Source organism: Arabidopsis thaliana (genome assembly GCF_000001735.4).
Source record: "Arabidopsis thaliana chromosome 1 sequence".
In the NCBI taxonomy this organism is placed as follows: domain Eukaryota; kingdom Viridiplantae; phylum Streptophyta; class Magnoliopsida; order Brassicales; family Brassicaceae; genus Arabidopsis; species Arabidopsis thaliana.
In genome coordinates, this window is record NC_003070.9 from 25,344,416 (window position 1) to 25,357,453 (window position 13,038).

Genomic DNA, 13,038 nt, shown 5'->3' on the forward strand with positions numbered 1-13,038 from the left:
CCGAATAACCCGATCGGACAAAAGTCGCAGGCCTAAGATATACTATACATCTGAATATTACATTTGCATCTAACCGTAGCATGAAAAGTGAGAGGAACCAAAGGCTTCTATTATATATGGAATTAGCAGAGTTGGGCAAACGTTGCAGGTTCTGTTTTTAAATAGAGATGATGGAAGCGTGCATCGATTCTGGACCGCCTTTGTAGGTAAGCTCAACGAAAGTACCTGCACCTTCTCCTTTCGCAAGTCTTCCCGGGTTTACACAAACGCACTTGGCTGCATCCTCCTCTTCGCCAAGGGATAAAATCTTCATAACAATTCAAGAAAAAATTCAGTAATTCTTCTTTTAGAGTCTAACTTCTGAATTTGATGGCACTATTAACATACTGACTCACCTTCACGAAGTACCTCATGTCTGATGGAAGTAGAAGAATATCCGGGATTGATGAAATCTGTAGCGCCTTAGGAGCGAGTGAGGAATCATAAGGGAGGCTCTCGGGCGGTGGATACAGCGGATAGAAGCTGTTTCATAAGAATCCAATTTCTGAGTATTTGGTAGCTGAGAATCTAGTTGGATCTAGTAGACGCAAAAGTTACCTTCGCTGACGGAGGAGATGGCTAGCGAGTCTGGACATGCGATCAGTGGGGACTCCACTTGGATTTTTTGACATCTCCTCCCCACTCAGCTGTTTTAGTACATCCACCGTGCAGCAACTTACCTTCACCTGAGAATACCCAGTTAACATTTTATGTTGCAAGGACTTGAGAGAATATGGCTTCTCAGAAGAGAACTGTCACAGTGATTTTCTAACCTGGTTTGCCTCAAAGGTCCCCGGGTTTGACAGACTAGTCATCTGTAATGTATGATGAGACAGAGACATGAAAAAAGTAAATATATATCCACCTGTGCACAGAGAGAGTTGAGTGAAGGAAGGGAGACTTGTTAATGAGAAGAATCAAATACCTGATGTTCGAGATCAGGTATGTGAATGTCGAAAGGAGGCTGCAAACACAACAAGAAACTTTTCGAATCAAACAGAGAAGACGAATGCGGAAACTCTAGAAGAGAGATATTAAGAGGAAATAGAAAAGAGCACCTGTGGGAATATGAAATCATGGTTAGCATCACGAATGGATGGCACCAGAACCACTCTTACTTCTGAACCCATGAATTCCACGTAATCTTGCAACTGAGAAACTCAAAAACCATAAACATCTTTGTTTATTCCAAAGTCAGTCAGTATTCAGTATATCTATTTGTCCTATTTTCAGTACCTTCCTGAGGACTTCCACTTGGAATATCTCATTAAAGGTGGCATCAACAGCGCCTTTCTTAATCTCTGGATGCTCAGAATCCACAAATGGTCCAAGCTGAGTTTGGAAATAAAACGTAAGTGATCCCGAGACACAATCACACAAGAGACAAATATCTACAGAATGTGTGAATGCATTCTAGTTACTCACCAGCACGAGTAACTGTGGTGGCTTTCTTTTTGCATAGGCTAGTAGCTCATTCAGTGGCTCAAACAGCAAGTTGTCTGATGTGGTGAATGGTCCGGATGCAATTATCTGTCAACAGAAAGACCTTTAAACATCATTTTGAATCCCAAACTAGAAAATTATGATGCTAACTGATTCTAAACACACCATCCTTGTGCTTGGTAATGACAACTTAATAGCTATGCATAAAAACAGAACATATCCATACATTCATCTCAAATATCATCATAAAAGAAAAGGGGAACACAGCATACAAATTTTGTTTGGCATTATCGAAGTCAGTAACTAAAGTAGCTCCACTCCAAGTTACCAATCTAGCTAAGTAAAACAGCTTTGTAATCTCTAAATTCTCAACATTCTGCAGTTATCTCATCTCAACATTATGATTATGTGTGTATAAATGTACGAGAAAGAAGTGTGCCAGAATCATATAAAATAATCAATGGGTTCCTTGACGATATAGGTAAAAAAATACTAGTACAGCTCCCTTGACATGAAGGAGTGCATACTTACAAATGAAACCTCTGATTTTTGACAGGATTCTTCTGCAGGAACTAAGACTTCCTGATCCAAGATTTGCCTCTTAGCAGGAGGTAGATCCACGTCAACAGTAAGTGTTAAAGGAACTGAATCTAGCAGCTTAGATGCAGTGAGATAATGTCCACTAGGATTTTGCCCCTCAATGCCAACTACCTGCATCAAATTCAGACAACTTCCACATGAATATTATGAGTGTTCTGTGGAAAAAACACAATATCTAATGTTGTTAGCTTTAAGCTATCACCTGGCCAGGAAAAATGGAGAACTGATCTAGTCTCTTTAAGTCCACTGGAACACGCTGTCCTGAAGTACGCTCGGCACTGCAATCATCGAATTTGTTGGCATTAGGATAAGGAAACTCTGGATATTTGGAACTGAGGCTTCATGTTTAAAAGAAAGTTATGCCAATAACTAACTATAAATGGCTATACCCTATAGGACCACAATGTAAGTCATTCTAGTATCCAAATTGTTGAATATGCAACTTTTTATAACACAGGATTCATAATCCTTCACGATGATATACAAAGAAAAGTGAAGTCATGATGGACTAACCTGCTCTGCAATAGAATGGACTTATCATTCAAATGCCCCTCTCCATCACAGCAAATCATTCCCACAGCAAATATACTTCTCTGCAGCAATCAGTAGCACAATGTAATAAATTCTATACCCCAATGTTAATTTATTTGACACCAAAGTAGTATGTATGAACAAACCTACCTGTGAAGCAACAGCCGGATCCACCTGTTCCTCATATAATCCCGAGGCAGCAAATGCATCTGCATGCCTTACGATCCGATACTCGAGTGCACTAAACCTGTCCTCAGTTCTGTCATACATGAACCTGCAACCTGGTTCAGGGCCTGAGCCATTGACTTTTAGAGAACACCGCTGGCTGGTTTGAACTCTCTTAATGATATCATCCTCACTGTTTTCTACATCATTGTTGTTTCCATTCTCTGCATGTGCCGCCACATTACCCACATTGAACTTCACCACAAACTTCTCGATTCGTGACCCAAAAGGTGTCACATGTCCAACTGACTTCCCAGTAGAATAGCCATAATCTCTTGATCTACTTATCGAATCAAACGGATCCGGATGTAACCGTTGAGACTTGTTTGTAGGAGTAGTAACAATCTCTTCCGTATCTTCTTGCACCCCATCCAAAAGCCTGAACCAAAAAACCAAATCTCTATATCTTCAAAAACAAAATCTGTTTAAAGCTAATGCAAAGTAAGAAGAAACATGGTCAAAAAGCACTTACATATCTACATCTCTATTTGAGTAAAGATGCAGACCAGCTTCTTCCACTCTCATAATAGATTCTTTCTGTTCATTCTGAAGATGCAATACAAACCCATCCATGTCATCTTTCTTAACAGTTTGATCAAGAAGTTGTCTGTTGCATCAAACCAAACACAATGGAAAAAACAAACAAACTCAATTCTCTTCGCCATCACTAACACAACCACTCTAATCATGAAATTGGTCACTATTTAAACATCAATACAATCTCAAGAGGTAACAAAAGCTTTGAATTTTACTATTGGGCAATGGAAAATAAGAAAAATGTGATTTTTACCGATTGAGATGATAAAGTTCCCAACTTGAAACAAGATCAGAAGGCTTAAGACTGTAATTTATGCAGAGAGTAACACCTGTAAGAAAAAAACAGTCAGATATAAACAAAAGTTAAAAGATCTGGGCAGAGAGATATTAGATTAGGGGATAGTGTCTCGCTTACATCTCTTAAGAATCTCGTCTTCTTCCACAAGAATAAAGCCGCTTCTTTTAAACTCGTTCTTTATTTCCTCATCTGTAGCCATTTTCTTTCAACTTCACTCTCTCGCTCTCTCTGTGTTTCCTAGAGAGAGAAGCTTTTTGTTGTGGGCGACTGGTGAAGACGAAGGCAAGTGGCGGGAAATTGTCTGGTTTAGGGCGGGATGTTGGCTAATGCCCTTTTCTCTAACCTTCTTATTTAATGGACCCGAGTTTTAAATGGGCCTTAAATTTTGAACAAAAACAAATGGGCCTTGAATACGTTAAACGTTAAATGAGTGAAAGGTGAAAACAGTTCAACAGAAACTGAAACGGTTGACTAATTCCGTTGACTTTTTGCAACACGGAAAATAGTTCATGTAGGGAATTTGAATAAATATTTTGGTCAGACTGAATTTGGCTAGATTATCAAATTTGGAGTATGAAAAACACATGTATATAATAAAATAGGCTATTTACCTTATTGCTTAGCTCCGAAACCAACATTATAAATTATCACACAAATTTGTAGGGAATTAAAGAATTTGGTTTTTGGATTTTGTAAGCAAATTGCCAAAATCTATCTAAATCCAGATTTTCTAGATTTGTTTTTTTTTTAAACTATTTTTATTATTTTAGAAAATCTACTTTTATTACAATTGTGAATGGGCAATAAATTAGATTTTGGTAAATAAAAAAACTAAAATATTTTTACCTATTTTCTACTAAATATTTTCCCATGATTTTCCTTCTAATTTCCTACAAAATTTCTTATACAAATGTAATCTTAGGAAAATTGAAGGAAGTCGTCCTTACCATTTTCGTACCAATTATTTTTCCATGACTTTCTTTCCAATTTCCTACGAGATTTCCTACGACAATACATTTCGTAGGATTTTGGTAGAAAATTTTGTACGAAATTTTGACGACTATTTTCATAGTAATCTCACAGAAATTTGGTAAGAAATATCTTCTACTAAAATTTTGGTAGGAAATTTGGTAGGAAAAACCTATGTTTTCTTGTAGTCCTACACTAGAAAAAATGGAACCTTACGAACACTAGGGAAAGTATTTGATGATAAAGGCAAGCTTGTCTGTTTGTTTAAGCATCGAAAAGACGGAGAAGAAGACGCAAAATAAAAAGCAGCTGTCTATTTGTTGGACCACCCTATTTCCTCACATCGTTCCACTTCTTCGGATCTCATTGGTTTTGGTGGTGCTACACCAACTGTTTTTAACCGAACAAAGGAAGGTTGTTTGGTTTCTTATGTTGAGAATGATGGTGTTGTTGGTGACTTCATCACTCAATTCCAATTCAGGACTCTCCCTCAAGAAATCCACAAGCTCGACATTTTCCATATTCGCTTTGGAAGTACGGATTGTCATGATTGGAACACAATATCCCTGATAGATGCGGAAGGGATACACCGTTTGAATTTCATAGATAATGAAAAGTGCTTCAATACCGAAGTAAGTTTGATTTTTTTTTATGTTTTAGTCTCTATTTATGTCACACTAATGTCGTTAACAATATCTTCTTCTTTGTGTAGTATAATTTTCGTACAAAAAGATTAAGTCAAAACAATCTTTCACTAACAAAATGGTGAACTATGTGAATGGGCTCGACGTGGAAGGTGATATCTTATTTTTGAAAGCATGTGGATGGGATGTTCCAAGAGAGATTACGGTCCCTTTCATGATTTATACTTATTTTTTGAAAAAAGCGGTTCAACATCACCTCACTATCTACGATATGGCCGTTATTGCCCTGAATCATCGCAAACCCCCTAAATTCAACCTTTGCAAGATGGTCTTGGAAGATAATGCGGAGAATTCCCAAGAAGATGAACTTTTTTTACGAAAGACTTATGAGAAGATAGATTCACGGCTAGAGGAGTACCCGCGGTTGTTCTTTAAGAAGAATAGATGGTAAATGATTGGTTAGGTAGTTATAAAGACAATAATGGTGTAGAAATAAATCATGTCATGTCTTTTAGGTGTTCTTGAATCTCTGTGTCAGTCATTTCCTAATGAGCACCCTTAGATTCCAAATACAGCTTTTGGCCTGATTAGTACGTAACTACTGATTTGCGGATAAATAAAAAAGTATTAGTAACTCCATCTTTTGTCCATTTTATTTTTGAAGAAAGATCTTTAATTTGAGCATTGGCAAAGAAGTTCCACTTTTGTCTTGCCACAACAAAATTCTTCTCGTTCTTTGTTTCAGGAGGCATATTCATATGAGACATTTGAACCGATTCTAAATAAGGCTGTATTATCGAGTTTTATGAAAACATTTTTTTGTAAAAACTTTAGGACCGGTGTCCGTATTTGACAGACGAGAGAAAACTCGTTTATAAACAAAAACAAGTCTCGACAAATCCTATTTATAAACCTTCAAACCCCAAATTAAGTCATGTATATTAACACAATCATTCTATTTATATAAAAAGACCGCGGGTATCTTTTTCTGTAAATGATTTTGACTTTAGTTCCCACACCGCAAAACAATATGGTTCATAGTTCCAACTACACAATCTTCTTACCTTCCAAGATTCCACTTCTTGAAAACAAGATCATTGCTCTAATCAAACCCTGATAATAGAGTCTAAACTATAAAGCAGCAAGTGTTCTAAACTAGTAGTGAACTAATGAAATTTCTGGATATGGTTGTAATCAATCGCCTGAAATAGAGAGTAGAAAGCATCAAAGTGGTCTAAACTAGTAGTGAACTATGCATTTCTTTTTAGCAAAAAACAGGTTGTTGGAATTGAGAATCCTAGATTAAATCATACAAGAAGAAAAGCTTCATGAGAAGAAGAAGATGTAGAACAGAGGAAGAAGCATCGGAGGAAGAAGACGATGTCGGAGAAGAAGTCGTGAACAAGGTCAACGACATAAGCAAAGTCAACAACATAAAGGAGTTGGGCTTTGTTGTTTTGTAATAAGTAATTGGGCTAATTGTTTTGTTAGGCCCAAATGAGTAGAAGTATTGTGTTGTGTTGTTAGTTTAAGATAGAGTCTATGTTGTGTAAGAGTGAATTAAGGAGTTGGAAGTTCCAACATAGTAGAGTGGCTGATGTAAGTCTTAGGACAATGATGTGGTCTAGAGTCTAAGTGTGTGTAGTGTAGCAAGTGGAGCAAAACCACTATATGTATGTGTGTCTTTATGTTGTATAATATTATCCAAGCCAATACAATGTAGTCTTAAAAGTAAATGCGTTCTTGTTCTTTCTCTCTAGAACAAGTAAACCAAAAACAGAGTAAAAGATAGAGAGAAAGTGAGAATCACAACACAGGTGTTCATAGTTCCAACTACAAAATCTTATCTTCCAAGTAAACAAGATCATGGCTATTTTCTCTAATTGCTTAGGTTCGAAACCAACATTATAAAATATTTTTGAGAACTTAAACTCGGATGCGTAGCAGTTAGCACTACGTTTTAATTGGCCGAACCACTATGTTTGAGTATTTAACCAAATTTTCACTACACACTTACACATAATTAAGACGTAAGAAGCTCTTAAAAATTAAAATTATGAACATAAACTACCTAAAGATCAGGTGTGAGTAGGCTTGATCCAATAAACATTAAAATCCCTAATAATATGTTTGACTCCTTAGAATAGAGTTTTCGTAGATGTATGAGATTTTTAATATGGTTAATAGACATAATTAGTGGGTGCTCGAACTGATTTTAAAGATGATATATATTTTGGATAATACATTATATCAAATTTTATAAAAAAAAATACAAACCTTTAGAATTGACCATTAATTATTGGCCACTGAACAAATGGCGAAATGAAAGTATATATGAGACACATGACCAGTTGTGTTTCGAAAATGAAATTGTCAAAACAACATTGGATTGATGGAAACAAAGGGTTCGAAAAATAAAGTGGTCTTCAAGAGAAGAATTCGTAGTTTTTGGCTGAGATAATAATGGTTCTGAGGCCACCAATGGGAGCTAGGATCGTCAATATAACACCAACTACTATGCAAAACTGCAATTACAGAACCAAACAACTTGTTATTGTCAAATATATAGGGTAGAAATAAAAACACATATTTAGTAGAAGAAGATGATGAGTAAAAGAAAATATACCCAATTAATACACCAAGACAATCCATACTTCTTTGGTTTCTTGATACAAAGCCACATGATGCATGGTAGCTAAACATAGTACAATACAAAAGGTAGATCAAGTTGAGTTACTAGAATTTTCAAACAAATGAATAGGCTTAATTAGTGTATTGAATTACTTACATAGTAAGTTGTTGGGGCAAAGGCGAATCCTCCGAAAAACCCGAGCAATCCACCAAAAAATGGGATGCATATGGCAACGAACATCGTGAAAGCTGTTCCATTGATCCAATGTTATAAATTCATATGTTACTATCTAGGAGAATTGATTTAATATGAATAAGAACTTACCAACATATAGAGTACGAGTGATGAAGCGGAGTTTGAAGGAAGGAGCGAACATCATCTTCTTTACCAAAAAGGTTTCGAGCATGTCAAAGACCGGCATTGCGTATATTTGGTAGCTTCCAATGACATGGACAACCACGAATGCGTTAGCAATGGCGATAAGCCAGATGGGTTTCTCCAACGTCATGAGAATATTGTCGTCCACACTGTTTCCAAAGATATAGTAGCAAACAAATGCAACGGGAAAGTAGCATATGGCAACAACGATGTATGCAACTACTACTCCTTTCCACATTGCAATCTTTGATGGTTTCTCAGGTGTTGAAGGAATAGTAGCTTGTATCTCCAACACAACGTTGTGACCTGCATACGCAAATGCCACATCTCCTAGTGCATTCAAGAAGTTGAATACATTTCCTGAGGTTGTAGATGCTCTAGACGAGTAGTCTACATTTGGATGAACTCCTTTCTTCACCGAGGTTGCCCAAGCGATTGTCGAGTAGCTGCATATATTACAATCACATTAATAAATCTCAAATAGACCATTTTTTAAAAAAAGAACAACAGGCTATATTGATTTTGAGTTGTACTTACCTCAAAGACATAACGGCAGCAGCAAGGGAGACGATAGATATGGAGTTAAAATTAGGGAGATGAGCAAGAACAAAGTGTATGGAAGCGAAGATCATGATCCAATATGTAGTTCTTATATTTTTGCAATCGGTGCAAAGAAGGTCATGAATTTTTTTCAATGACTTCCCTCCCGTAACCATGTACACAATATCCACACCTACTTCAACGATTAGTTGTTGTGGCACCACGATCCATAGTCCGAGCTTCTCCCCAAACGCGTGTTGGCCTAATTCGTGGTACCTGTCGAACCTCTTCCCTGGAACCATCTCGTGCATTTGCACCATCTGCCATAGTGTGTAGAATGTTATCAGCCATGACATTATCATTATTGTCACTCCAGGTCCCCTGCCATCAAAATTGAGTGTAATATTAATATTGAACGTGTATATAGAGATTTTCTAATGAGATATTTATATATGTAGCTAGATTGGATATATACCATCCAAGATTAGACATGGCGTAAGGTAAGCTGAGTACACCAGCCCCGACCATGGCGGTGACATTGTGAAACGCAGAGTACCACCACTTGGCATTTCTAGAGGATGTTATCGGTAACCAATCGTCTACATTCTTCTGCTTTGTGGACGCGTCCTTGGTTGGAGACGATTGACTTTTCTCCATCTTATTTTGGCTTTGAAGAACAGAAAAAAATGTGGGACACAATTAGATGATGAGAACCAAAAGGATTCAAGAGCAAGGCAATTTCTTTCCTGAGGATTGAAATGTGCCTTGTGACAATGATTATTGCAAAGAGTTCTCAATTTATATATACAATTTCATTTCACTATTTTTTTTTCCTTTTATATTTTTAGTGAATTTCAAAAAAAGGAATTTATTGGTTGTTGCTTTATGACAGATTAGTTTCACGCTCTGTTTCACAAGATAGCCATGATCGTTGTTGGAATTGTTGCGGTGTATGATCTCTAATTACTTATACCACATGGCTTTTTTGATATTTTTGGCTGATGATTATGGTATAAGTCATTAGTCAATGCTCTTTTGCCTAACGTGAAAAGTGTTTTGCATGCTATTAATGACCAAAATAGTCATTTCTTGATTTTATTTTGATTCATCTATTGATCTGTTTCTAGTATAACTGACTACCCGTTATATCAAAAGTTAATTTAGGGGAGAATATAGTTACTGCAGGTTTACAACCCACACCTTCCTCTTTTAATGAGAAAAAAAAACAAATCTTAAACCAAATTACTTTTCTTTATTTATATTTTTGTATAATATTTTATCTTATTTTAAATTGATTTTAATAACCTTAAGTGTTATTTTACCATTTTACAAAATGTGAGGGTTTAAAAACCCACAAATTGAGTGTCTTTTTCATGTTTTTAGAAAAAGTTTGGATCTTTTAACCCATTTTTCCCAACTTTCCATAATCATCTAAAGTTTTATGTATAAATCTTATCAAATCATTTAGAATTTATTTTGTAATCATATATAAATCACCTAGATATCCTTAAATCTTAATAAAATCCCTCCAAATGTTTAGTTTCAACACACCCCTTAATAGTTGACTAATCACCTAAAAGACAGATCATGGTAAATTAGCAGTTTTTTTTTTGTAAAGTAGCTTGCAATCATTGTAAAGTAGTTTTAATTTTCATGTTCAATATAAAATCTTCGATAGGAAGACATCTTTGATCTCCGAAAAAACCCTAAGCAGTACCCTCAAACGCAAGAACCTTAGCTCTTGATAATGAATGTATCTTCTTCTTCACTCCAACGACCCCGGAGCTCGTCGGATCTTCAAGGTTTTAACGGAGTAAGTTCGACGTTTAAGGAAACGTTCACCGGATCTCCATGGCTGATGCTTTTACCGAAAGACGGTGGTTGTGTGCTGTACAACCCGAAAGAAGGAAAGAAGATCCATAGGGAACTGCGAGACTTTCCAGGGTCTCGAATCCTGGCAAACTCGGGTTACTGGTTATTGTTGTTAGATTCTGGATCCAATTTAGTTATCATAGATGTCTTTAGCGAGAAAACGATCCCCTCTTCCGTCTCTAGAGTCGATTGCGTCAGATACTAGTAAGGTCAGGCGTGTGGGAGATAGAGTATTTGAAAGGGAATATAATGGCCCGGAATATAGTGCCCGTGTTGCCACTGATCTGACTTGTGATACTGTGAGGGGCCTTTTGTGGGTAGACGAGAGTGGAACAGATTACGTTGTGGTGTGGTTCTTCGACCTCCCTGGCCACTCTTATATAAGCTTTTGCAAGAAAGGGGACACTCATTACACTGACATTCCTCTGTTTTTCCGAGACGCCCACTTTTTGGATGGCTTATCTTATATGGTACTGGGGCGTTACTCTCTTTATATCTCGACAAGTCGTCGTTTTGTTAAAGTCCTAGATCTGTCTGGACCGCAAGGTTTCTTCAAGGACATCACCGAGGGTAATAAACCATTCTCAATGCTTTCTCGTTATCACTCGTGGGATTCTAGCATTGCTGTTACAACCTCTGGAGAGGTTTTGTTGGTTGAGAGTAATCCATGGCAGAGGGACTGCTTCCGCGTCTACAAGTATGATCCTAATGTAGAACTCCCAGATTACGCCTGCCACACTGTTCTTGAGGTTGATTCTCTTGGTGGTGAGGCCCTGCTTCTTGACTTGGGTTTCACTATACCTGCTAACGAAACCCTTGGTATCGAACCAGACTCCATCTATTTCACCCGTCACTACCGTCCCTGCCAATGCAGACCTCGTGACCTTGACATCTGTGTGTTCAATCTTGTAACAAAGACCCTCAAACGCTTTCCTGCTCTTGACGACATGTCTCTTATGGATGCTCGATGGTTTCTCCATGCCAATTAAATTCTTGCTTTTTCGGTTTCATTTATGCTTCTGAATAAAAATATTATCATGTTGACTAATTTCTCAGTGTTAGGTTTCTCTGTATTATTAAGTATAACATATTATTGTTTACATCGAAACGTAGGGAGTGGTGGAGAGCTCTGATGTTATTTATTTTCATTTTTGTTTCTTTTAAAACCAAGCTTCCAAAGTCATTTACATCAACTTCAGATAAACAAAACGTTTATTCAGAGAGAATGACAAGATAACTAGTTTGCTTCTCATTGAGAGAGAATGAGAAGATCATTTGACTCAAATCTGGTTTTGCCAGGAAGTAATTGCATTAGCTCACTACTACTTAATTTCAGGGCTTTGATTAGAGCCATGATCTTGTTTACTTGGAAGATAAGATTTTGTAGTTGGAACTATGAACCCCTGTCTTTTGCTAAAAAGAAATGCATAGTTCACTACTAGTTTAGAACACTTTGATGCTTTCTACTCTCTATTTCAGGGGATTGATTACAACCATATCCACAAATTTCATAGCTCATTAGTTCACTACTACTAGTTTAGAAACATTAATTGCTTTATAGTTTAAACTCTATTTCAGGGTTTGATTAGAGCAATGATCTTGTTTTCAGAAAATTGAATCTTGGAAGGTAAGAAGATTGCGTAGTTGGAACTATGAACCATATTGTTTTGCGGTGTGGGAACTAAAGTCGAAATCATTTTACAGGAAAAGATGATACCCGCGGTCTTTTAATATAAATAGAATGATTGTGTTAATATACATGACTTAATTTGGGGTTTGAAGGTTTATAAATAGGATTTGTCGAGACTTTTTTTTTATTAAACGAGTTTTCTCTCTTGTCTGTCACATAATGACACCGGTCCTAAAGTTTCTCAGTCCTCTTTTTTTTTTTTCATGTTTTCATAAAACTCGATAATACAGCCTTATTTAGAATCGGTTCAAATGTCTCATATGAATATGGCTTTTGAAACAAAGAATGAGAAGAATTTTGTTGTGGCAAGACAAAAGTGGAACTTCTTTGCAATGCTCAAAATATCTTTCTTCAAAAATAAAATGGACAAAAGATGGACTTGCTAATACTTTTTTTATTTCTCCACAAATGAGTTATTACTAATCAGGCCAAAAGATATATCTGGAATCTAAGGGTGCTTATGAGGAAATGACATACACATAGATTCAAGAACACCTAAAAGACATGACATGATTTATTTATACACCATTATTGTCTATATAACTACCTAACCAGGGGCAGATCTAGAACCTATTTTAACCTAGGGCACAATTTTTTTTACATCAGCATATTTTCTTACAAATTTATCTTACTTTCTTGT

The 13,038-nt window shown here is 36.5% G+C and overlaps 3 protein-coding genes and 1 pseudogene across 5 annotated transcripts; 2 read left to right on the forward strand and 2 right to left on the reverse strand.

Annotated features, from left to right (window-relative positions):
* Positions 1–24: 24 nt before the first annotated feature.
* On the reverse strand, positions 25–3,991 carry POLA2 (DNA polymerase alpha 2). The gene is made up of 15 exons (NM_105430.3): positions 3,791–3,991; positions 3,629–3,704; positions 3,311–3,445; positions 2,764–3,217; positions 2,596–2,675; positions 2,285–2,360; positions 2,014–2,193; positions 1,465–1,569; positions 1,276–1,371; positions 1,098–1,190; positions 965–1,003; positions 813–854; positions 598–725; positions 396–522; positions 25–307 (listed from the first exon to the last, which is right to left on the reverse strand). The coding sequence occupies exons 1-15, from the start codon at positions 3,870–3,872 to the stop codon at positions 158–160; spliced, it is 1,863 nt and encodes a 620-aa protein (NP_176930.2). The 5' UTR covers positions 3,873–3,991; the 3' UTR covers positions 25–157.
* A 935-nt stretch (positions 3,992–4,926) lies between these two features.
* AT1G67635 (phosphatidylinositol 4-kinase gamma-like protein) lies at positions 4,927–5,969 on the forward strand. Of its 2 annotated transcripts, none has more exons than NM_105431.4 (2): positions 4,927–5,274; positions 5,355–5,969. In NM_105431.4, the coding sequence occupies exon 2, from the start codon at positions 5,405–5,407 to the stop codon at positions 5,735–5,737; it is 333 nt and encodes a 110-aa protein (NP_176931.1). In that variant the 5' UTR covers positions 4,927–5,274; positions 5,355–5,404; the 3' UTR covers positions 5,738–5,969. The 2 variants fall into 2 exon arrangements, with proteins under 2 accessions (NP_176931.1, NP_001323222.1); NM_001334318.1 differs by having other exon boundaries at positions 5,439–5,969.
* Positions 5,970–7,490: 1,521 nt separating this feature from the next.
* Positions 7,491–9,611, reverse strand: AT1G67640 (Transmembrane amino acid transporter family protein). The gene is made up of 6 exons (NM_105432.2): positions 9,312–9,611; positions 8,834–9,217; positions 8,243–8,742; positions 8,075–8,166; positions 7,913–7,981; positions 7,491–7,811 (listed from the first exon to the last, which is right to left on the reverse strand). The coding sequence occupies exons 1-6, from the start codon at positions 9,491–9,493 to the stop codon at positions 7,713–7,715; spliced, it is 1,326 nt and encodes a 441-aa protein (NP_176932.1). The 5' UTR covers positions 9,494–9,611; the 3' UTR covers positions 7,491–7,712.
* A 1,085-nt stretch (positions 9,612–10,696) lies between these two features.
* AT1G67645 lies at positions 10,697–11,714 on the forward strand (annotated as a pseudogene). The gene has a single exon.
* The last annotated feature ends 1,324 nt before the right edge of the window (positions 11,715–13,038 follow it).